This window comes from Hippoglossus stenolepis, chromosome 23 (assembly GCF_022539355.2).
Source record: "Hippoglossus stenolepis isolate QCI-W04-F060 chromosome 23, HSTE1.2, whole genome shotgun sequence".
Taxonomy (NCBI): Eukaryota; Metazoa; Chordata; class Actinopteri; order Pleuronectiformes; family Pleuronectidae; genus Hippoglossus; species Hippoglossus stenolepis.
Genome location: NC_061505.1, coordinates 15621249 through 15644663, shown reverse-complemented (window position 1 = coordinate 15644663; position 23415 = coordinate 15621249). Strand labels below are relative to the sequence as shown.

General features: G+C 39.8%; 1 protein-coding gene across 5 annotated transcripts in view; it reads left to right on the top strand.

Moving 5' to 3' along the window:
• map4k2 (mitogen-activated protein kinase kinase kinase kinase 2) overlaps window positions 1–22229 on the top strand; it is a 31342-nt gene extending 9113 nt beyond the window's left edge. Inside the window, exons 3-32 of one of the 5 annotated variants that reach the window (XM_047338847.1) lie at window positions 338–428; window positions 790–854; window positions 1446–1501; window positions 3070–3117; window positions 3238–3280; window positions 3403–3475; window positions 4542–4673; window positions 4870–4932; window positions 5052–5133; window positions 5732–5848; window positions 6042–6120; window positions 8676–8734; window positions 8835–8884; window positions 10794–10832; window positions 11273–11306; window positions 13408–13564; window positions 13678–13859; window positions 14092–14133; window positions 14806–14890; window positions 15254–15333; window positions 16352–16412; window positions 16504–16627; window positions 16732–16790; window positions 16888–16991; window positions 18170–18347; window positions 18444–18512; window positions 18613–18699; window positions 18784–18854; window positions 18964–19019; window positions 20185–22229. In XM_047338847.1, coding sequence (XP_047194803.1) covers window positions 338–428; window positions 790–854; window positions 1446–1501; window positions 3070–3117; window positions 3238–3280; window positions 3403–3475; window positions 4542–4673; window positions 4870–4932; window positions 5052–5133; window positions 5732–5848; window positions 6042–6120; window positions 8676–8734; window positions 8835–8884; window positions 10794–10832; window positions 11273–11306; window positions 13408–13564; window positions 13678–13859; window positions 14092–14133; window positions 14806–14890; window positions 15254–15333; window positions 16352–16412; window positions 16504–16627; window positions 16732–16790; window positions 16888–16991; window positions 18170–18347; window positions 18444–18512; window positions 18613–18699; window positions 18784–18854; window positions 18964–19019; window positions 20185–20272 — 2474 coding nt within the window. In that variant the 3' untranslated portion in view covers window positions 20273–22229. Of the gene's footprint in view, window positions 1–337; window positions 429–789; window positions 855–1445; window positions 1502–3069; window positions 3118–3237; window positions 3281–3402; window positions 3476–4541; window positions 4674–4869; window positions 4933–5051; window positions 5134–5731; window positions 5849–6041; window positions 6121–8675; window positions 8735–8831; window positions 8885–10793; window positions 10833–11272; window positions 11307–13407; window positions 13565–13677; window positions 13860–14091; window positions 14134–14805; window positions 14891–15253; window positions 15334–16351; window positions 16413–16503; window positions 16628–16731; window positions 16791–16887; window positions 16992–18169; window positions 18348–18443; window positions 18513–18612; window positions 18700–18783; window positions 18855–18963; window positions 19020–20184 lie in introns of all 5 variants that reach the window. The other 4 variants (XM_035148886.2, XM_047338850.1, XM_047338848.1 and 1 more) reach the window with 4 other exon arrangements.
• The last annotated feature ends 1186 nt before the right edge of the window (window positions 22230–23415 follow it).

Sequence of the window (23415 nt, the reverse complement as noted above, 5' to 3'; positions counted from 1 at the left end):
TCTGGGTGGTGACGTTGAAAATTCAATCAACAAGTAACAAATGAGACTTTTTTAAACGCATTGTTCTGGATTTAAAAAGCTTTACCTGTCATTGACCCATGTGTGCATGTGAAAAATGATAACTAACAATAATCATATTACTACTACTACTACTAATAATATTAACTTTGATTTATATGGCACCTTTTCAAGCTACCCACTGCCACTTAACAACTGGCATAATGTTAAATGAGCCTCATGCACAAATCCTCGTCCACCCAATGGTTTACTGTGCTATCATTTCCTGTCCAGCTATACTTAACTGAGAAACCACTCGCTTCCCTGTCTGTGTGTTCAGGTGATGACATCACGTCCATCCAGCAGGAGATCACCATGATGAAGGAGTGCAAGCACAAAAACATCGTGGCCTACTTCGGCAGCTACCACAGGTGCCGTTTGTTTTTCTGCCTGTTCACTTCACGTGCGGGGGATTCCTGGGGCTGTTGGTGGACTTAAATATGTGGAATTTGACTGTTATCGTCCCCACACTGCTGCTGGATTCCTCTCCCACTCGTTCTACTGTTTAGTTCGACTTTTGGCCGAGCAGCTTGTGAATGATACTACAGGTTTTTATGGGGGTGATGATTTGGCTTCGGAATATTAGGGAGTGCCTACTTGTGAGTGCTTCCCTTTTAATCCCGAATTCTTCCATATTGCTTTTCACCGTCCTAGCAGAACTGTGTCTTAATCCCAGAGGATAAGCGGAGCGCATGTCAAATACCAAGATAACAGACGTGTGTCTCTTTCCAGGAAAACCAAGCTGTGGATCTGCATGGAGTACTGTGGAGGAGGGTCACTTCAGGATATTTACCATGGTACAGATACAAATAAATGTGAAAGATTCTGAATGTAGGTCTTGTATTGCAGCCGATTCAGTATCATCTGCAGCATATACCCAATGTATGTGTTGTGTACTTGTACACACTTCTTTGTGAGATCCATTTTGAACCTAGACCTTACAGGGTGGGGACATTTCAGGAAAGAGAGGACATTTTGGTCGGTTTATGTCTATATGATTTTAAGAAACAGTGGAGATATCTTTTTTTGTTACACAGAACAAAATGTAAAGGATTTATGTAATTAATTATACATATAATTGATAATTGATTGATATCAACTTCATGTGTTTGCTCAGTACTCAATTCAACAGCAAATGGCAACAAAGAAAGTTGGAAGAAAATGGCTGCCACCAGCCACCATCACTGGAAGTCATGTCAAAATACAATCCAATATGAACTCTAATCTAGCTAATTAAAAAGATCGGATCATTTCGTTTCATTTTCCAGAGTGTTGCACTGTTGCCATCACCCCACTGATTTGAAAGATTAGCACGACTCCCTGTAAAGCTGATGTTGATGATGTTCCTCTTCTTGAGTCTGAGCTGTTAATCAAACTGTTCTCCGCAGTGACGGGCCCATTAAAGGACAAGCAGATTGCATACGTGTGCAGAGAAACCCTGCAGGTAAGGCTCTTTGGATGAAAGGCATGCTTGTTGTTGTTGGAGCATTGTAAAGACTCTAAGTCAGTGAGTCGTGTGTTTTTCCCAGCAACGGAAAGGCTAAATAGTATTTAACCTCGCCAGACCACTAAATATACTGTGGAGCTAACTGTCGCTGCAGCGTCACAGAGTCAAGAGCAGCACATACACACTGTGTCAGCGAGTGACCTTCTGCTCACCTCAACGCAGCAACACAAACAAAGGCTGAATTAAAAAGGAAGCAATCCCAGATCATCTTTTTAAACCACATTTGATCACTTTCGCACATAATCTATACAAAGCGACTTCAGAGCTAAACAGTTAACGGCTGTTGGCGTCATCATGGCCACGGTGCACGGAGAAGAGGGAACAAACAGGCCACAAACTGAGAAGTGCTGCTTCAACAACCAAGTGGTTCTTCCTACTGTTGTGTTGCTGCAGTTTTGACCTCTTGGTTTACGGACATTCTTCTGTTCTATTAGATTTGCATGCGATTTTTCAGTTTATAAGTTTCACTCTTCCTTTTCAGCATATTTTGTTGTTCAGTTTATTACAATGCATTCCTTAAATTATTGAATATGTAATATCAAATTTCATAAAATACAGTTAAATACATTTTGAGTTACATTTGTTTTAAGACTGTAAAACCATTTGTGCTTGTTTTGAACAAAACAATAATTTATCATAATTAAAATGTTTTTAAAAAACTTAAAGCAGAATAATCAATAATTATGATGATATTTTTCCTAATTTATTGATAAGTATCATAAAAGCACACTAATCCAGGATACAGGTAGAATAAACAAAGATAAATGGTTTAAAACAAAAAAATCTGTCTAGTTTACGACAAAAGAAAGGTTAAGATAAATCAAATCAAACGATTTACCTAGTTTTAAATATAATTCTAGTAGTTGAACCACATTCTTGTCGTCATGCTGTTCTGTGACTTGGTGTCATTGAGCAGGGCTTCTTCTAATAATGTATCTATTTACATCCCTCTGATGAAGATAATGCAAACATGTATTCAGGTATTTCACTTGCTGGATAATGTATCATTACATTATCCATACACAGTTTCTTGAATTGTTTTAAACTTAAGATCAAACAATATAACAGTAAAACATCACATATTCTGTGACAGAGATTTTTTATCCATATCACCCATTCTCAAAATTATGCCTAAAACAGAGGTTACAAATTTTGATTACAAATTAAATATCCATGTAACTTAATTACATAAATTCAATGTAAATTGAACTTAATTCTGAACTGAATTCTATCATGGTTAGGTAGTGTGAGTAAATCAAATAACTAGATGGTCCGTAGATGGTCTCATTTTAAGACCTTAGACTTTTCATTGACTTTTAATATTGTGCTCCCGTGGGGCATATTGTAAATAACAAATCAATCATATTAATCAAATTCCCTGAAAATCCCTGACACAGGACATCGGGACCCCAGAACCTTCTTTTTTTAACTATGGCCATAAATGTGCACAGCTTTAAAACAAGTGATAGTACAATATGTATTTATATTTATACCATCTTTTTCAGGGCTTGTATCACCTGCATGAAACTGGCAAAATGCATAGAGACATAAAGGTAAAACAATTTTTTGAAAACATTATCAAGATGTTACTTTATAATTGCGTTCATACATTGTTATACTGTTGGTTGTCTTGTGAACAGATGCTCACATTACGATTGGTGTTATCTCTGCAGGGAGCCAACATCCTCTTGACGGAGAGGGGAGATGTGAAACTGGGTCAGTGGTGATTTGCATCGGGCACACATCTGCAGCACTCATTTAACTCCTGCAACTCATCAAGTGGGCGTAAAGCGGGCCAGCAGCCCCAGTGTAACCCTGTCTGTCTCTTCTGTGTCCAGCGGATTTCGGAGTGGCGGCAGAGATCAGCGCCTCGGTGGCCAAAAGGAAGTCGTTTATAGGAACGCCCTACTGGTGAGATGAACGCAGCCAACCTCCGTCTGTTAACAGTAGGCGTGATTTGGATGAGGGATGCAAGTAACCAATTTAGTTTTCATGCCAATGTCCTTTTTCATTATATCTGACAATATCTATGGCCAAATGTACAAAGTACACAGAATTCACCACTCAGCACTACTACGAGTATCCTCCTGATTTAACAGGCGCAGATTAACAGGAGATCTTCAAGTTGTGTGCAGCATATGCAGACATGAAGTATAGCAACACATTTTTTTTCTTTACTTACTACTATATTGATTGAAACCATGTTGTTGCGGTATAAAAACTGTATAAACAGATGGGAAACAGCTATAGACAGGGGCGGATTTCCCGGTGGGGGGACAGGGGGTTCCGGACCTCCAGAGAGTTGTCCCTCTATATATCATTGCAAACATATGCAATGATAATGTTAAATAGTGATACAATATGTACTGAATGTATGTACTCCCAGTGGTTTGGTCCACTGCGCACCGCGGTTTCTCTCTCTCTCTCTCTCTCTCTCCCTCTCTCTCACATTAATCAGACCTCATATTGTTTGTTTAGCATCACAGTTGAATCTTGAATCTTTGTACGTGCAGCTGCATCTTCTAACACACATGTGAGGCAGGAGGTCAATCCCCAATTAAAATGTTCCTAACTCTGTTAAAAATGTCAGATGTGTATATATGTTACAAAATGCTTGGTGACATTATAAATGAAGGTTTTCATACAAAAATACGGGATCTTTTATAGATGATAATGGATTAATAGTTCTATAATACTGTCATTTGTTTGACCATAGTCTATGAATATATATATATATATATCAGATATTGTATATGTGTTTTAGATGGTATAAACAATACTATAATGCAGTGACAATGTTACTGCAGTATTTAGTCCTAAATCTAATCGAACAAATTAAAATGATATTAGAGAATAAACAACATTATATTGGAAGTTGACCACAGCGGCCATGTTAACGGCCAGTATCTCCTTTTCAGGAGAATCATATCCAGTGTCCCCTTCCTCTTATGTCTCCTCTTCATTCTGAATTGTCCAGGATGGCTCCAGAGGTGGCTGCGGTGGAAAAGAAGGGCGGCTACAACCACCTGTGTGACATCTGGGCCGTTGGAATCACTGCCATCGAGCTGGCTGAGCTCCAACCGCCCATGTTTGACCTTCACCCAATGCGGTGAGTCAGGACAGACGACAGGGACTCGAGCTCGGACGGATCTAATGAACTCATGTCGGAGCAGAGAGATAAACAGTAGAGGCGTGTGTTATGTAACATGTTGCCTGACTGCCCTTGCATTTCATTCCTGGCCAGTCACTGCCTATAAACAATTAAGACCTTAGACAGTGCGGTGACATTTAAAACAATGTTTCAGAGCACTGATGTTGATGTCCAAGAGCAACTTCCAGCCTCCGAGACTAAAGGATAAATCCAAGTGGTGAGTTGGACTGCCAGTGTTTTTCCCTTTAAAATCATTTAGTATTGAGACAAAAAAGAAGATGTCAAATTGATTCAAACTGTCACCCCCCCCTCCCCCTGTTCTTCCTCTCTGTGCAGGTCTGCAGGTTTCCAAAGCTTTGTGAAGATGGCGCTCATTAAAAACCCTCGTAAAAGGCCCTCAGCCGAGACACTGCTGCAGGTTGGCTTCTTCTTTGTGTTTGTCATGAATGAAAAGTGGTTAACTCGCCATTATCATAAAGGCACTTTCACCTAAGTTCATAAATGGCATTTTGTTCTATTTTGTTTCCGTTGTCTGCTTTACCTCATAGTCATACGGATGATAATAATGAATCTGGCAATCATGAACTGACAGATGAATGATAATAATAATGAAAATGAAAAGCACCAGAGGGGTGCTGCATACCCTGCTCTATTTACCCCAGTCAGACAATCCTAACTTTTTTTATATTGTAATAATGCCATTTCATAATGATGTCATCATGACGCTATATATATATATATATATGCTGACATCTGACCTCATGGTGGCTTCTTCATGATGTCACTTATCATACAATGGGGAATCCTTTTCTGATCATACAAGCTTTAGATTGTCTTTAATATTTGTAGAGATATCCTGGAAAAGGTCTGGAGCCAGCTTAGCCTAATATACTTGCACAGACTGATCACTAATTATAGGATTTATTGTTTTTCCAGTGCCATTTTACATGGTTTTATGAGATCCAACTTAGCTTCCTAATAGTGTCAAAGGCTCTGATCTATACTTCTTCCTCCAGCATCCATTTGTGACACAGCTACTGACCCGGAACCTGGTCATCGAGCTTCTGGACATGGCCAACAACCCTGAGCTCCACTCTGCCCACACTCACAGCATGGACGACAATGAACTGGAGGTCAGTGCAAGGAAGGGGCCCGAACTGACACCACAGCGGGTCACACACAGATTCTTAGACTGATCAACAGCTGATATTTATTATTTACATTATTTTAGATGGAAAAAAATTGAAAAGAAACAGATTAAGTCTGTTTCATGGTGAATAGTGTTTTTTTTTTCTTCTGGTACGCACATCAATTTTCTGTTGACAGGTTGGGGATTTGGCTCCTGACAAGATTCAGTCAGCCGGGAAACACCTGCCTGTAGAGAGGACCCTGTCTGAAGAGCAATGTGAGGACACACACACACACACACACACACACGCACCCACACACACACACACACACACACACACACACACACACACACACACACACACACACACACACACACACACACACACACACACACACACACACACACACACACACACACACACACACACACACACACACCAGCTTAACTAAACTGTGGCAGTTTCCACACACCCAATATGCAGCTTTCCTTCAGAATCCTTGTACTAGTCTTGCGTTTTGCTGGTTTATCCTTATCCATCTCACACTGACCGAACAACAACGGCTTTACAAACTTTTTGGGGAGAAATTGCCACTTTTGTGAAATACATACAACTGATGTGCATGAGGGAACCTGTGAGTGGATTACAGGTCTCACCCATGGTGTGATCAGCACATGATCTGCTACTGCTGTTGTATCAGACCCAGGATCTGTACAAATGGAGAGCAGAGTAGTCACTATATGGGACAAGGTACAAATACATTTATCCCGACTAATACAGGACAGATGACAAACCTATTGCATTCATATCTGTTAGACATATAACATCCTTATGAGATCAGTATTCAAGTGAACGTCCCACTTTCAGAAAGCAAGTGGATGTGTATGCACACATCACATTTCATGTGAAGTATTCCTTCAACGCACACGCGTGTGTGTATTGTTTGAGTTTTGTGGTGAACGTTGCACAGTTTGACTGTGACAGCCACTGCGTGTGCCTGGGCTTGTGACTGTATGCGTGCATATGTAGATATATTGTATGTCCGTTGTACTTGCTGATGAGTCGCCTCATTGTCCGGCACGACCCCCAGTATTCAGTGCTGTAATCTCCATAATATGAATGAGGACAAAAGCCTCTCAGTCAGCCTGCTGGTGGCTGCCCTCCTTCTGTATCCCGTCCACACATGTGGGATGGAGGTTGCGTCAGACGGTGGCACGGCGAACATGCCACTGGTGTGTGACAGACAGTGGTACCTCTGTCCCACACGCTGTGGCCAGAGTGACTTCACACTGCTGAACTGCCTAACTGCTTCTTGTGGCCCAAGAGTTTCTTACGTGACAGCCTGGTTTCACTATCCGTCTAGTCCCCTATCATAAACCAACGTGGTGTTGACCTGTACTTTCCCTTTCACACAGTGTGATTCATATTCAGACACGCAAGCCACAAACACATTTAACACCTGCACTTTGGGTTTGACCAATATGGGCTCACACTGCCTCTGCTTTTACTACTCTACTTACCAGTGCAGTAAGTAATTGTTTGCACATTTGTTACTAGGCTGATAAAACTAGATTTGGCTGGGTATCAAATTATGACGATGATTGGTTAATCTTATAAACTTCCACTTTTTTTTGTACTCTGTAAGTATTACCAACTGTGGGTTATGAAAAGTTGAAATCAATTGTGTGGGCAGATTTGCAATCTTTAAATTCTAACCCACTCCCACTACTAAAACATACTGAGACCAAGAACAAATAAATCATATAATATTTACAATGTTCTAAATTCTGTCCTAGTTTAAGGAAGTCATGATAGATCACATACAGCATGTGACCTAGCAGTCTAGCAGGAGCTTAGGTGGTTCTCAAATGTAAAGGGGAGACAAAATAGTGCAATATAAACATTAAGGGGAATTAAGAGAAGGACAGAGAGCACCAAGGAAAATGAAAATATATACAAATATATAACATCCTCATTCCAAATGATATAGAGCAGTATTAAAAATGCTGCTGCATTACACTGTAAAACAGTCGAACTTTCGATTCAGGCTTCACCTACAACTTTACTTCCCAACAACAACAATAGATCTTTGACCAAAAAAGGGCACAGAATGTTCACTGTGATGGAATTTCTGTGGAAAGCAACTTTCAAGTCTCCGCAAGTCGATTTCCATGCTGTAGTGAAACGACTGACTTCTGCTGAGGTGGTAGAAAATCCAAAGCATGTCATTTGTTGCAAAATAACAATAAAAACACATTTTGGAAGTTTATTAATACCCCTCATATTTTTCATTCCATAACTAACATGTTTGACTTGCATATGGCATAATAGCCTCATACACTACACTTAAAATCTGTGAATTTGACTTGTGTGTATCCTTTACTGAACAGCCAGTAAAAAAAAATATGTACATTACAAAATGTAATGTTTTTCCCTGACTCATAATTCATCCTTCCACCAAGTTTCGTGATAATCCTTCCAGTTTTTGTATAACCCTGCTTACAAACAAACAAAAACACCAACAAACAAACAGACAGGGGTGAAAACATAACCTCCCTGGTGGAGGTAAAAAAAAGAGTAATTGTGCTTTGTCACTGTGTATGTGCTCAGCTGCTGCTGTGGGGGTGGGGGGTCACGGCTGCAGTGTTTCCCGCAGTGTCGGCTCTTTATCGATGTGCGATAGGTGATGTGTGGATGCAGAGTGCACCCATAGCTCTAACTACAGTTAATCAATGCACTTGAGGGTTGAGTGCGAATCGATGTCGCGAACCCATGAAATCCACAGTTCGTGCATTAACGCCCATTTCTCTTCACATCATTTTCTTTGCAGTCGACCAAGTAAAGTTTGGACCCCAGCTAAGAAAAGTCACAGAGCCTTATCCTGATATGGTAAATGCACGTTTTTTTCCTGGAGGATATTTCTGTGAGCCTGGCATCCACCAGAGCTAGAATAACACCGAAGGTTCTGTCTTGCTTCTCCTTTCAGCAGGGTTCTTATGATGATGACTGGAGTCTGTCTGGAGAGGAAGACAACTCACCGTAAGACTCCGTTTTCTTTTTTCATCTCATTCTGTACTGGGATTATTGTGGGTTATCGTTGTTGAGATGTCACCACTGTCCCGGATGCCGCCCTTAAAAGCAATCAGTAGTTATCCTGAGGACACTTATCAGGGGGAAATATTGTAATTCACCTCTTCAAAATATATTTGAATTGTATCCAAGGATTTCTTCCCATGGGTTGATCTCTAAAAAACTGTGTTCCAAAATGGTGCCCCGTAAATTACTTTTTTTTTAGGCTTCTATGATTTAGCATAAAAAAATCAGTGGAACATACTACTAATAATAATCTTTATCAAATCATTAAATTATTATTATTATAGTTGTTGTTGAAATTCAATTCCTTTATGTGTGATGATTACACAAAATCTCTTTTTAGGCAGGTGGGTGTCACGTGACCTGTAAGTGAGCGTGTGACCACTAATAGCTTTGGGGATTGTGTTAATGGATCATTGGGCCTCAATAGCTGTCAGAGTACGTCACTGTAATGACCCCCTCAGAGTCTTTAATAGAATGAGACACATTTGAATTACCAGCAGGGATCCTTCTTCGTGACACTGATTTATTGATGATTAATTTTGTAGTAATTTAGTCGTATTAGCCTGCCTGTATGAATAAGTAATGATCAGGATTTGGGTTCGCGGTAGTAATAATGTTTTTAGGATGAAGAGAATAATTCAGATTTTTATTTTTGTGGTTGTTTTGGCCATCACTTCTCTCTCTTATTACAACATTGTATGCACCAAGGTGACCACAATATGGTGACACTGTAGCAGAGTCAAATAACAGCTGGTGATCGGAGAAGTTGGAAAAAGAAGTAACAGTTAGCAAGATTATGGGAACAGTATCTCAGGGATTATTTCTTTGGTTACCTCAGGGTACAGGGGGGGACAGGTATTTTTTGAAATGTATAAATCAAGACAATAATGCACTTTATTACCACTTACTTGTCATTAAAATGGAAATCAACACACACATATATATGATTATAGAATAGTGTGGGTCAGTACCAGTGAACTTGCAGCAACAAAAAGCCGACAGCACCGAACACGCCTCCCTCTCAAAACTTGCGTAAGTTATAATGTCTAAACAACATAACTGAGAGCATGTGATAACTGGTTAGCATTCGAGAAGCGAAGTCAAAATTAGATATCTGAGATTGCTACTTGCAAACTCGACCAAAAACCTTTTGAAACAAAGAGACTCCAACTACACGCTGAATTGTTTCAGGGTTTTAAAGCCTTAATTAGAGTCGACAGTCGGAAAATGACACAAAACCAAAGTTCCACCGCTGGAGCCGGATCAGGAACATTGTGGTCTCAGCCACACTGCCTGAGAACAATGAGGTCATGTCCTCACTATTCTGGGGGATGTTGCCATGTCCAAGTTTTATGTCAAGTTTTAGGTCTTTGGTTTTTAGTGTGACGTTTCAAGTGGTTCTTGTGGAAGTCTAACTGTGTTTTAGTTTGGGGGGAAGGTGCCACATCTGGTTGGTAGAATAAAACTAAAAGTGTGTGATAGACTTTGGCCTTCAACTGTGCTTCTATATTCACATTTTTGGGAACACGTGTCCCAAGTTTGATATAAATAGAAACATCAGTCATTTTCGATTTTATCTGGCAACAGCCCTTCTTAGAGAATAATCTAATGAGTATAATGTTCTATTTAGTGACAGTAGGATGGCCAAAACAGGAGTTTATTACAAACCACAATTATAATATAATAATGTGGCACATAGCAACAGCAGATTGAGCTTTTTGATTCTGTTCGTGTATCAGCATGATTATCGGGCTTCAGGAACCGATAGGAGTCGACCTCTGGTTCCTTCCCTCCCATTGTTATGGGCCATTCAGGCCCGTAGTCAGATAAACACCAGGTCTTCCTGTTGCAGGAGCCTGTTGGAATGTGTGGAGCAAGCTCTGCAGCTGAGGTAGGCCACGTCCATCACCTCCAGCATCTCCTAACAGCAGTGTCCCGCCGTCCCTCTTCAATTTACCTGAAATAAGCTGCTTGTGATGATTGATTTTGTTTTTTATCATGTAAATATCAGCTAACGGCAACATCTTTGACATAGTCAGAGGGTTTGTGTTCGTCCTCTGCTAATCCCATCCCCAGACCCCCCCCCCAGTCCTGCGAATTCAGCACAAACCCTCTGGCTCTCAGCTTTTTGGGCTTTTGTCTGCCTCTTTTTTTGTTTGTTTGTTTGTTTAATGTCGATTTTTGTGTACGTGCTGCTGTTACCCTGCCCTCCGCCTCCTCAGCATCTGCCTTTGTTGTCCATCTTGTTGTCATGACGATGTTCTCTGTACATGACTTGATTTTTTAGATTTCAGAGTCTGATCACAACCTTGTCGCTCCATTGTCTTTCAGAAGTTTAACCATTAAGAGGGCGCCATCTACTGACGTAAGTGGGAACCACTGTTGCTATAAACTGGAGTTGTGTTATACTCTCATGTTTAGTCCAAAGTTTCAATGTATCCACCTAAAAAAACAAATTACAACACACAGACAGATTAGATACAAGTACCGTAGACGGATTTTACCCATTGACTCAACAATAGAAGAGCAGCATTAAAGCTTTTGTGAAAATAGTGCATTTGTACTGAACAACTGAAACAACAGATCTCAGCATCTGTCTTGTTTCTTTCACTTTAACGTCTTTATTATGTCTCTTTATTGATCATTCACAGATGTAGAATATATTATATTTAGCTGGATTTCTCAGTTTACGATTAGAAACAACTTATCTCATTTCATTTTTTGTTCACTATGATATGTATTCACTGTACTCAGGTATAGTTTTATATCGTAACATCCTTGCTTTGGGGCATTCACTAAGTTTTGGCTTGCTTGGTCCCCTTTCAGAAATGCAGCTACTTCCTGAGTAAATTACTTTGCTTTGTGTTTTAATCTACAAATAATCCCCCACACACACACACACAATCTAACTCTGGTTTTAGCCAGAAGCTCTCTGTATAGATCTTGTAGACATTGTGAAATCCTTTAATGATAGTTAATGGTCCCACTTACTTTCGTTTTATTTTTACTAGAAATGTCTCATTTTACTTTCTAATTAGAGTTCCTTGTGTTGCAGTCCTGTTTAACCATGCAAAGCACTTTGTGACTTTGTTTTATAAAACCGCTGAATAAATAAAGTGTTGCTGCTGCAGAAAAACAATAAAAGTACGTACAGTGCGTATTATTTAAATGAGTAAAATTACGATTTTTATACTTCCATCTTCAAACAATGTTCTTTCTTCTTGAACGGACAGGCAAAGTAACATACTAATAACATTATAACATGGTGTACAGTGGATATACAAAAGTCTACACACCCATGTTAAAATGCCAGGTTGTTGTGATATAGAAGAAACACCACTAAGACGTCAGACATTTTTCCATCGTTAATGTGACCTTATCATCTGTACAATTCAATTGAAAAACAAACTGAAATCTTTTAGGGGGAAAAACTCCAAAAACTTTTATAGCATGGTCACATTAGTGTGCACACCCTCTTATAATTGGGGATGTGGCTGTGTTCAGAATTAACCACTCCCATTCAAACTCATGCAGTAAATAGCAGTAAGTTCCAGTAGGATTTTCCTGACATTTATTTAGTTGCATCTTACAGCAAAAGCCATGGTCCGCAAAGAGCTTACAAAGCATCAAAGGGATCTCATTGTTGAAAGGTATCAGTCAGGTGAAGAAAGATTTCCAAGGCATTAGATATATCATGGAACACAGTGAAGACCGTCATCGATAAGTAGAGAAAATATGGCAGTGGAGAAAACAGTGACAACTGGACGTCACTCCAAAATTAAAATCACCAGAAGAACATCCCCCCAAGGTGAAGCATGGTGGTGGCATTAGCAGCATCTTGCTTTGGGACTGTTTTCTTTCTGATGAAACTAGGGCTGTATAAGTCAAGGTGGAGGGAATTATGAAAAGTTCCAAATACCAGTCAAAAGCTGAAGATTAAGAGGGATTTTACCTTGGCTCAACCAGAAGAAGATTAAAGATTTGGAATGGCCCAGTCAGAGCCCAGAACTGAATCCAATTGGAAAATTAGGGTGACCTGAAGAGGGCTGTGCACAGGAGCTGCCCTCGCAGGTCTGACAGGTTTGGAGCCTTTTCGCAGGGAAGAGTGGGCAAAGATTGCTGAGTCAAGATGTGTCAACACCAAAGTCCTAGCCAAAAAGACTGAATGCTGTCATAAACTCAAAAGGTGCATCAACAGAGTATTAGTTTAAGGGAGTGCACACTCATGCAACCACAGCATTATAGTTTGTTATTTGTATTTTATCCCCTAAATGATTTCCGGTGTTTTTCAATTGAATTGTACAGGTTATAGGTCCCATTAAAGGCGGTAAAAGTTCCGACATGATTTATCTCGATCTCATTTTTTTAACATAACAAAAACCTGGCATTTTAACAGGGGTGTGTGGACGTTTTATATCCACGTTATCTCCCCAGCGTGAGTCACGTGTTTGCTTGTTGCTGTTTAGGGAGGTAAGAAGAGTGGCCTTTTCAATCCGACTACAGCGTCCCTGCCGGCCTTCAGCTCTTTAACTCCCACCACAGATGACAGAGACCTGACGCTGAGACCGAGCTGCACACTTGGCCCTGACGCCGCCATCGTCACTGACCCCCCCTCCACTACAGGTACGACACACTGCTCCTTTAAGGGATCGTGTTCTATCCCCAACATGTCTGATTTTCAGTAACTAAGAAAAGCTTTGTGGGTCCAAAACTGTTACTTTTTCTTGTTAAATAAGTCTTGGCTAGGTGCTCGGCCACACAGGACATCAGACAGCGCTGCAGGGACCCATGTCTGCCTGTGGGGGACGATGTAACAGCAGAAAAGAGGAGGGCTACCAATGTTTCTCCTTCGAGACAAGAGACACCACTGTCACCTGAATGGAGCACACTAAGGAAAAAAACGCTCTCAGAGAACTCTGTGAGTTCCGACCAAACACCTGCGCCTTCCTAACAGAAGCAAATATCAATAAGCTTGTGTGATTTGCTAACCGAATAACTTCCTAATGACTTCATGATTTTCCTTTTAAAAAGTCTGTGTGTCTGTAAGATGAAAAAAATCATGCAACCAAAGATGTCGATTTTTTTGTGTTTGATGGACGGTCTCTATCCTCCCCTTTGTTTTGTCCCGTGTAACCCCTTGACATTTCTAGAGGGCTGATTGTCATGGACTTCCTCCTACCCCTCAAGTCCATGTAAGTGTGAAATCTAACAGCATGCCACCTACACTGAAACTTGACCAAAGACAATGCTCCGGTGACTAACAAGACAAATTTTGCATGGCGAGATATGAGTTGCACTTTGAAAAGTTTCAGACCTGGTATTACGGGGACGTTCAAGTCTGAACCCAGCCAGATACGTCCTCAATCCGTCCTGAGATCCGATCGCTCAGACCTCATTTGGAGATAGTCTGGGACGCATGTGGCCACATTCTTTTAGTTGTGTCAACGCAAATGTGTCCCATTGAAGCGCCACCAAGTGAGCTGACGTCCTCTGACCTGCTGCGGCTTCACGATGAATCAAAGTGTTTTCACTCTCCTCTGTGTGCATATGTTGTTTTGTTATTGACCACTGACACAATATCAACACTGACCACCACTTAAGGATTGGATCTCTCTCTCTCTCTCTCTCTCTCTCTGCTGATATTTTAATGGCTGCACCCTAATTTTTCCATTCAATTCCACAAATATATATACAAATTCATACACATCACACACACACACAACCTCAGCATCCAGTTTCTGAAGTCAGGAATATGCTAAGTATCCAACTGCAACTTGTTTGAAGGGATGCCAATACCAATAATCCAAGTGTCTCTGTTAGCATGGCAGACCATGAGTGATTGATTTACTGTGCTGCCTCTGTAGATGGGAGCCTGCTTCTCCAAAGTCTTCAATGGTTGTCCTCTTCAAATCCACTGTGCTGTCACCTGGATTTTACCCAAGACAAGAGGTAAGACAGTGAGGTCTCCTCAAGTCCCGAAGCTCTGAGGGGGGAGTTTCCTTTGATGAGTTTGGCTCGACATTATTATAGAGCACCACAAGTGTCATGGGAATAATAATAAATATTGAAATATGAATCCATTAATGAATATTTACAAAAACAACACAAGTACAAAAACAACATCTATAAGATCAATGTCAATAAGATCATCATTTCAAAATACATTAATGAATTTATATTTTTATATTTTAATTGAATACATAATTGAATTAGAAAATCTAGAAATTACACCACATGTATTGGATTGTCTTGTTTTATTGTGCAGTAAAAACTTGAATTGTTGTCCCTTTGATAAACACCTTTACTTCTCAGATCAGTACCTTATTCTCGGGGCAGAGGAGGGCATCTACACCCTGAACCTCAATGAACTTCATGAGGACACACTAGAGAAGGTAAGACAGGCACAGACACATGTATTTTAAATATACTGTAATACACTTTAATATAGTTCAGTTCAAATTAGTAACTTGAGTGGTTCTTTGTCATTGGGGTGCAGAGATTATTTAAAAAAAAAAGAAATAAACGTTTTTTAAAAAGTAAAAATGTATTGACCAAAAGATAAACAGTGATATTGTGAGTCAAACAATATGACATTTGAATGGTAAACTAAATCACAAAATATATTCACAATAAATTACATTTCATCCTTGTACTTGTACTCATTCTCATTTGTTTCACTATAAGTCTGAAGAAATGAACCTTAGCAAAAGTTCAATCAGGAAGACTGACTTCATGCCTGTTAAGTAGGGGTGGGAATCGCAGGGTAACTCACAATATGATACGATACGCGATACATGGCCTGTGATAACAATAATATCCCCATACAGTGATTCTCCTATAACCGATATACTGCAAGACAATCATATAAAGATACGTCACGATATCTGTTTATTGAAGAAGAATACAAAGTGCGCCTGAAAAGGTAAAGTGCTGTACAATGTACAAAACAAAGTGCATAAAGTTTTATCTTAGTACCTCTTTAGTTTTTTACAAGCACACTTTAAGTTGTCAATATCCACATGTGTCATCAATTCAATGTAAAATAGCCATAAACTGGCCAAAGTTCAAACTATATATATAAAACTAAAAACTAAATATAGATATTTGATTATTATTGATAATTGTATCTCATGAGTCAGGTCGACGACATATTTCCGTATTGATATTTTGTCCCACCTCCTCTCTTAAGTCACATACAAAGTTCCTGCTATCTTGAGGCTCACTCTCTCTTCATCCAATCACAGCCTGACACACTGGCCTTGAGCCAATCACCACTAAACTGTCAAAGTTTAAACTGTTCTCCCACCTTCCTGTCATCTGGCTTTCAGTCTAGCATTGTTGGGATATATAGATGTATGTAGTGTTTTCACAATAAAAGTCCACTGATTGGGCTTTGCTCTCTTCCCACAGCTTCTGCCTCAGCGCTGCACGTGGCTGTATGTAATGAACAATGTGCTGATGTCCGTCTCAGGTAACAAATCCCATCAACATGTGTTTTTTCCACCAGAGAACACAGAGTTCTGTATTCCATCCGTCGCTCTAATAAAATCTCCGTCCCGCAGGGAAGTCGTCGCAGCTTTATTCCCACAGTCTGACGGCTCTGTTTGAACAGGGGGGACATGTGCAGAAGAAGCACAGCAGTCTGTCACTGAGCACAAACCGCTTCACTGAGAGGATCAGCACCAGGTAGGGCAGGACGTTAGTTACACGTTGGATTTGTTTTAAAGTATATAGAGTATAGTGGTAGTGCTGCAGAGACAGCTAACAGCGTGTTATCTCTGGATCCACAGAAAATTTGCCATATCTGTGAAGATTCCCGACACTAAAGGCTGTAGGACATGTAGCGTAGGTAAGTGAGGCCCAATTTACTCAGTAATAACTGACTTGCTAATAGATTATTCAGTAATAACAAATACTGACTCCTCCGATTTTTCTCCTTCTCTCAGCAAGAAACCCGTACACAGACAGTACGTTTCTGTGTGGGGCTGTTCCATCTGGCCTGGTTCTGCTGCTGTGGTATGAGCCTCTCCAGAAGTTCATGCATCTAAAGGTTTGTACTGACATGAAATAGAGCTTTGTGTATTTCCATTATTGGGGAAGTTAAGTAGTATTCATGACTTCCGCCAACGAGGTTATGTGTTCGTTGCCGTTTGTGTGTCTGTTAGCAGGATTACGCAAAACCTACCAGACAGATCACCACAGAAGTTGGTGGAATAGGATGTCAAATGGGTCAGGGAAGAATTAGTACAATTTTGGTTTGAATTTAGATCAAGAAGTGAATTCATAGCTATTTTTTTTTAACTTTCTGTAACATTGTGAGATCATTTTCACAGTATTTAAGTCAGTGTGTGTGTTTTTAAATGCAATGCAATTAGTTGACATGTGGCTGCAGTCTCTGTGACTATCATTTAAATAAAATAAAGGAAACAGACATCCATAAATCCATCTATTAAAACATAAGATGTGAAGGATGTTTGAACGACATATACTGAACAGCTTTTAATATAGACTTTTATTTTCTTGAAAATGCTAATTGTCTTATTTTTTACAATTAACCAATCACCTAAAAGGTAATATGCATTGAACAGTGGTTGGAAACATCACAGTTTTTTTCTCTCACATGCTACTTTTCTTGGTATATATATATATATATTTGATGTTTTGTCTATAATAAACCATAAACCTTATTCTGCTCACATGACTGATTTAGCCTCAGTCTGGGAGGTTTGTTCAAGTCAAGCTTTTTACAGTAATCCCTGCTTTTCTACTCTTTGTAAGACACCATTCTGCTCTGGTCCACCTTAAAGACATTTAAAAAATGTTGATTAAAATTCCACAAAAAAACAGCTTTCATCCAGGCCCATTTTGATTGGTTATTGTGTTTTATTGTCCCAGAATATAACTATACAGTTTGACCCACTGAAAATCACTGATTGTTGTTGTGCTGTAAAGTGCTTTGAGTGGTCACCAAGACTAGAAAAGTGCTATATAAGTACATTTATCAGTGTGTTAGTGGTGCTTATGCCCAGAGAGTTTACACAACACTACACACAACACAACACAATTAAAGTACTGTTTGTGTGAATATTTTCATACAAATTTCCAGGTAAAACACTGAATATTTGCTGTGTCATGTCATACTTGCCAGGTTTACCTGTATCTAAGAAGTATCTCCCCTCAGAACATTGTTACGATTATATAACTTGACTGTTCTTGCTCCACCTGCAGCACATCGCGATGAAGCTGCCCGACTCTCTGCCAGTGTTTGAGCTGCTGGTGTTGGTAACAGATGAGTTCCCTCAGCTGTGTGTTGGAGTGCGAGAGTGCAGTAACGGGAAACCCCCGACCAGCCAGCAGCTCCAGTTTGATATCATAGAGCTGAACGGCACCCCGGTCTCCGTACCAGGTAGGACCGACTGCTGTGCCCCCTCCACTGCAGCTGATGCAGCTCAGCTCAAAGGTGAAAGTCAATTCTCCTCTGTGTCTCTCTGTGCGTCTGCAGACAGTGGAGCGCTGAGGGCGGAGCAGGTGACCCAACTGGACAGAGACACCGTCCTCATCGCAGTAGAAAGTAAGTCCCGTCCATCTCAATGCATCTTCGAAACCCTCCAGCTGCTCTCTCGCGCCGACTCTTAATCCACCGTGACTGAATGTTAATGCTCATTGGACAGAAACTGTTCGGATCGTGAACCTGCGGGGGCTCCCATCCAAAGAGCTGGCTGCTGAAATGGTCTTCGACTTCCCCATCGAAACACTAGGTAGAAATCAACATGTGTAAAAACGCAGTGAGTGAGACTTGGTGTTGCTGCGAACACTCGGGTGACGTGATGTGTTTTTCACAGTCTGCTTACAGGACAGTGTGCTGGCCTTCTGGAAACATGGCCTCAAAGGGAAGAGTTTTCAATCCAATGAGGTGAGTACATCCAGGATTAATGTGAGGCTCGGACTCATCGGATGCCCTGTGTTTGTCACTCACTCAAATGTGCACTGCCTTGTCTATGAACTTTGACCTTTATCTGCAGGTAACACAAGAAATTACAGATGAGAGCCGAGTCTTCAGAGTTCTGGGAACAAGCAGGTACGTCCACAGTAATCGGACACTATCAGTGTCATTCTCTGTGGAGGGCAGTTAGAAAGTAGTAATAATGGCAGTAGTACTGGTAATAATAGGAGTAGTAGTAATGTTTTTGGTAGTAGTGTTACCAGTAGTACTATTAGACATAGTAGATATGAGGGTAGCAGTACTTGCATGGGTAGTAGAAGCCTTGGTAGGAAAAATAGTGGTAGTATAGCAGTAGTATTAATATTAGAGATAGTAGTAATAGTATAAATGGTTATATTAATACATGCATTAGTGATAGTAGAATTGATGTTAGTGATCGTAGTGTAATACTAGTACGGAGTAAGAAAAAAGGAAAAGCAGTGTTGATATTAATAACTCGGTAGTATCAGTAGTATCAGTGTTTATGATAATATTGACAGCACAAATAGTGTTAGTATCAAGAGAAGTGCATGGCAGGTGTATTCATAGTACTAGTGGGAGTGATATTATTACCAATCGTAGTGGTAGCAATGTCAAAAGTATTTAAAGCAGTATTGGTAGTAGATTATATATATAGAGAGTATTTTTAGGGGAACTAACTGCAGTTATACCAGAAACAGAAGCAGTAGCAGTGACTGAATTAATTAGTGACAGTTTTACCAGAATGATTCATATTTGAATTGTTATTAGTAGTAGTAGAGCCTGACCGATTTGTATCGGTTGGCTGATTAAATTGGCCACTATGAGCCTTCCACAGACATTTAGGTATCGGCATTTATATGTGCATTTATAATGATGGTAGTAGTGTGTGTGTGTGTGTGTGTGTGTGTGTGTGTGTGTGTGTGTGTGTGTGTGTGTGTGTGTGTGTGTGTGTGTGTGTGTGTGTGTGTGTGTGTGTGTGTGTGTGTGTTTACGTATCGGTATCTGAAATTTTCTACTCCCTTATATTGGTATCACCTTATTGGTATTGCCATGTAGCTTTAAAAATCCACATGTGGCTCTAATTGATATTAATCAATAGCGTTAGTAGTATACAACAAAGAATAAGGTGTACAACATGATTGAGTACATAATAAATCATAAAGGTAATTAAATGAATTAATCAACGGTAATGCGAATAAGAATTACATGGTAACCATGGATATTTTGAGTCATGCTGTGTGGATGAGTGTTGAGATTTCTCTCCCCTCTCTATGTACAGGGACATAATCCTGCATAGCACACCCACTGATGACCCGTCAGCACTGAGCAACCTGTACATCCTCACTGGACATGAGAGCAGCTACTGAGAGGAGCCGGGTCGTCTTCTACAAAAGAAGCTGTAGCAAGACACCGGCACCGAGTGATCCCACCAACTCTCTGCTGTGACGGACGGATACATGAGCATGGGATGTATGTTGCCCGCACAGATTCAAACTCTTTTTTTTGTCGGGCAACAAGACTGTAAAAAGACTAAGAGACTTGTCAACAAGCTAAGTGACTTTCTAACTCTTGAGTGTCCTAATTAAAGCTGCAAAAGCCAAGATTTTCATGTTAAAATAATCCACCCTCCCAGCCTTGGTCACAGTGTGGCTGCTACAGGTCCATTCCATAGATCTCCTGCTGTCGATGCGGAACCATAGACCAGAAAAACATGGACATAACATTTGTGACATCACGCACAATCTTCTGAAAATGATGTTGAAGCTTTCATTTGCGTTTGCTTTCGTCTTTGTCGGCTCCTGGAACCGCCTGAGAGGTACTGAGGAGGGTCGATGAGTGTGATAGACTGGGACTCCTGTCAATCAATTACATGAATAAACCTTGATACCCACATTAACACACAGTCATTCATATATTTGCCAGTGGAAGGTGTGATGGAATTTAAAAAAAACATTTCTAGGGATTTCTGTGGAGTCTGAGAGCATAGTGGCCATTGCTGATACTGCAGCTTAAAGCAACAACATGCAACTATGTACCTTTTCTTAACAGCTCCAAAATTTGAATAGCACAATGACCTGCAAGGAGAATTATAATTATTTTATTCCCAACCCGTGGCACGAAGCCCTGTTCTTGCTTTATGTAGCAGTGTTGAGCAGGTAGATAATCAGAAGCTTCAACTGGCCGGAATCAGGCCCCACTGGAGATCCGTTAAAAAGACTTAGAAGTCATTAAACTAGGAATCATGTCTGATATTCAACAGAGGGAAGTTTAAATTATCAAGAATTGTAAACAGAGTTCCGCCTGTTTCCGAAGCTTGGGATCATAAGGAATATCTATATAAAAACAGCTCAGACTTAGTGGCCGACAGAGTGAATTACCACCTGTGGCTATAGAGGGCGCTGTTGTTCAGCAAAAGTTGCATATGTTGCTTTTGCTGAACAACAGCGCCCTCTCTGTTAGTACATTGCTTAAATCATCTGGACTCGGGCTTCACTACTGGGCCATTGGGTTTGCCTTATATATTTTTGTCTCGCATATTTTTCTCCACACTGTTTGTACTCATGTCTTGTCGGAACTTCCAACTTGTAAATACTGTTCATGTCAACATCCGTGTCATGATTAAACCTGGGAAACTCAATATATTCAAGGGAAATCCAGAGTTTGTCGGTAAATGTGATTAAACCTAGATTTATAAACAGGTCATAAACATGGAAATCTTTATCCGTCTCTAGCATTCATCAAATATGACATGACTGAGGCAAGATATTTTATTCTTATTTTATTCTTCCTCAACCATAAGTCCTGATCAAAAACCTGTGATGAGAGAATCAAACACTGACTTGATGAGTGGAAACCCTCAACAGGAAATGAAAGTATGTGGTTGAGACAAGCCGAAGTTAAAGGGTCATTCCGTTGCAGTAAGTCCCCCATGGGTGTCAAACACAGCTTTAACCCATGACCTGTGATGTCACCCCTCCAACACTATTAATAATTCAACTTACACATAAGGTAAATGGACATTGGATTCAAATGGGTGCCATATAAACTGAATACAAACAGTGATTCCAAAATGTAAATTCCACTACATTAGTATTGTGTGTGATGATATTTAAGTTATTTATGGGAAGACAACTGTATGAGTAACACTCACCTTTCGCTGACAGATACTTGAAGGACATAATACGAATATGGTAATTAGTTTTTTCCCATTTTTTAATTGTTATTCTGTATAAGTTCTATGTAGGTTGTATAACAATACTGTATCTTACACAATGGAGAGATTGTAATATGAAAATAAAGATTTTAATAAACTTTAAAGCTAAAGCAGCTTTAGATACAGTGGCTTCAGAAACTATTCAGACCATTTCACTTTTTGTGAAGTGATAACGTTTTTTATTTTTGCCCATCATCAATACTTGATTATCATAATGACGACGTCAAAATATATTTTCAGAAAGTTTTGCAAATGTAATTAAAAAATCACTCATTCTGTATTCAGACCCTTAATACAGTACTGGCAGCAGTTATAGCTTCGAGCCAACAGCGTAAGTCTGAAGTTCAGCCCAAAGACTTTATTATACTTTATATATTACTTTTATTTATGTCTCATAGGAAAAGACGATATTTTTTGTCCTGACTTCAGAGTCCTTTTAATACCATTTTGTAGACTTCAAGCAGATTGTCTTGTGTTTTATATTCCTTTTAGCTGCTTAACCATAAAGGTCGGGTTGATGGAGTGCTGCTGAGATTGTCATCCTTCCGGCAGTTATTTTGTTTTCCTTTCTCTCGAGCTTTTTGGATTTGGAGATACATTTCAGAATGTTATAAAATCTTTTTATGATTAAACAAACAGTTCTGTTTCTTCCTTTTTTTTTATCAAACAGGGAGTTAAACAAGACTGTCCCATTTCTCCATTTCTCTTTATAATAGCAAGAGAAAGGCTTTTTAAAATGTTAGTATAGTATATTTTAGTATATATATTTTTTGTATACTTTAAGGTATTGGGAGAGTAAGTTGGCATTGGTGGCTGTGGCTCCTCCAAGGTATCCAAAATACTGAACCCCAAGCTTGTAGCTTGTACAATAAACTACTACAACAACACAAGGGGAGGTCTGGAAGGGGATGGGAATCATCACAGTGTGCAAAAAGAAGAACAGCAGCACAGCCGATGGAGATGTGGTGAAGGCCAGTTCAACCGCTTCTTCAATAGTTTCGATAGCCCTGCTGTCGGCGAAATGAGAGTGATCAAATGCATTAATCATGTTACTAGGCTGCCAGACTGTCAACATTACTGCATATGCTTGTCTTTATTGGAAAAAATACTCTTACATCTGCTGTACCACAATTTACAGGCTAATGCACTACAATATCTATCTATCTATCTATCTATCTATCTATCTATCTATCTATCTATCTTCTGATGCCCGGGAAATTATAACAATATTTTAGTTTCACTTCTGTTGTGTCTCCTTTGTGACATGTATCTAGCTGCACTTGTTCCTTATTTGTA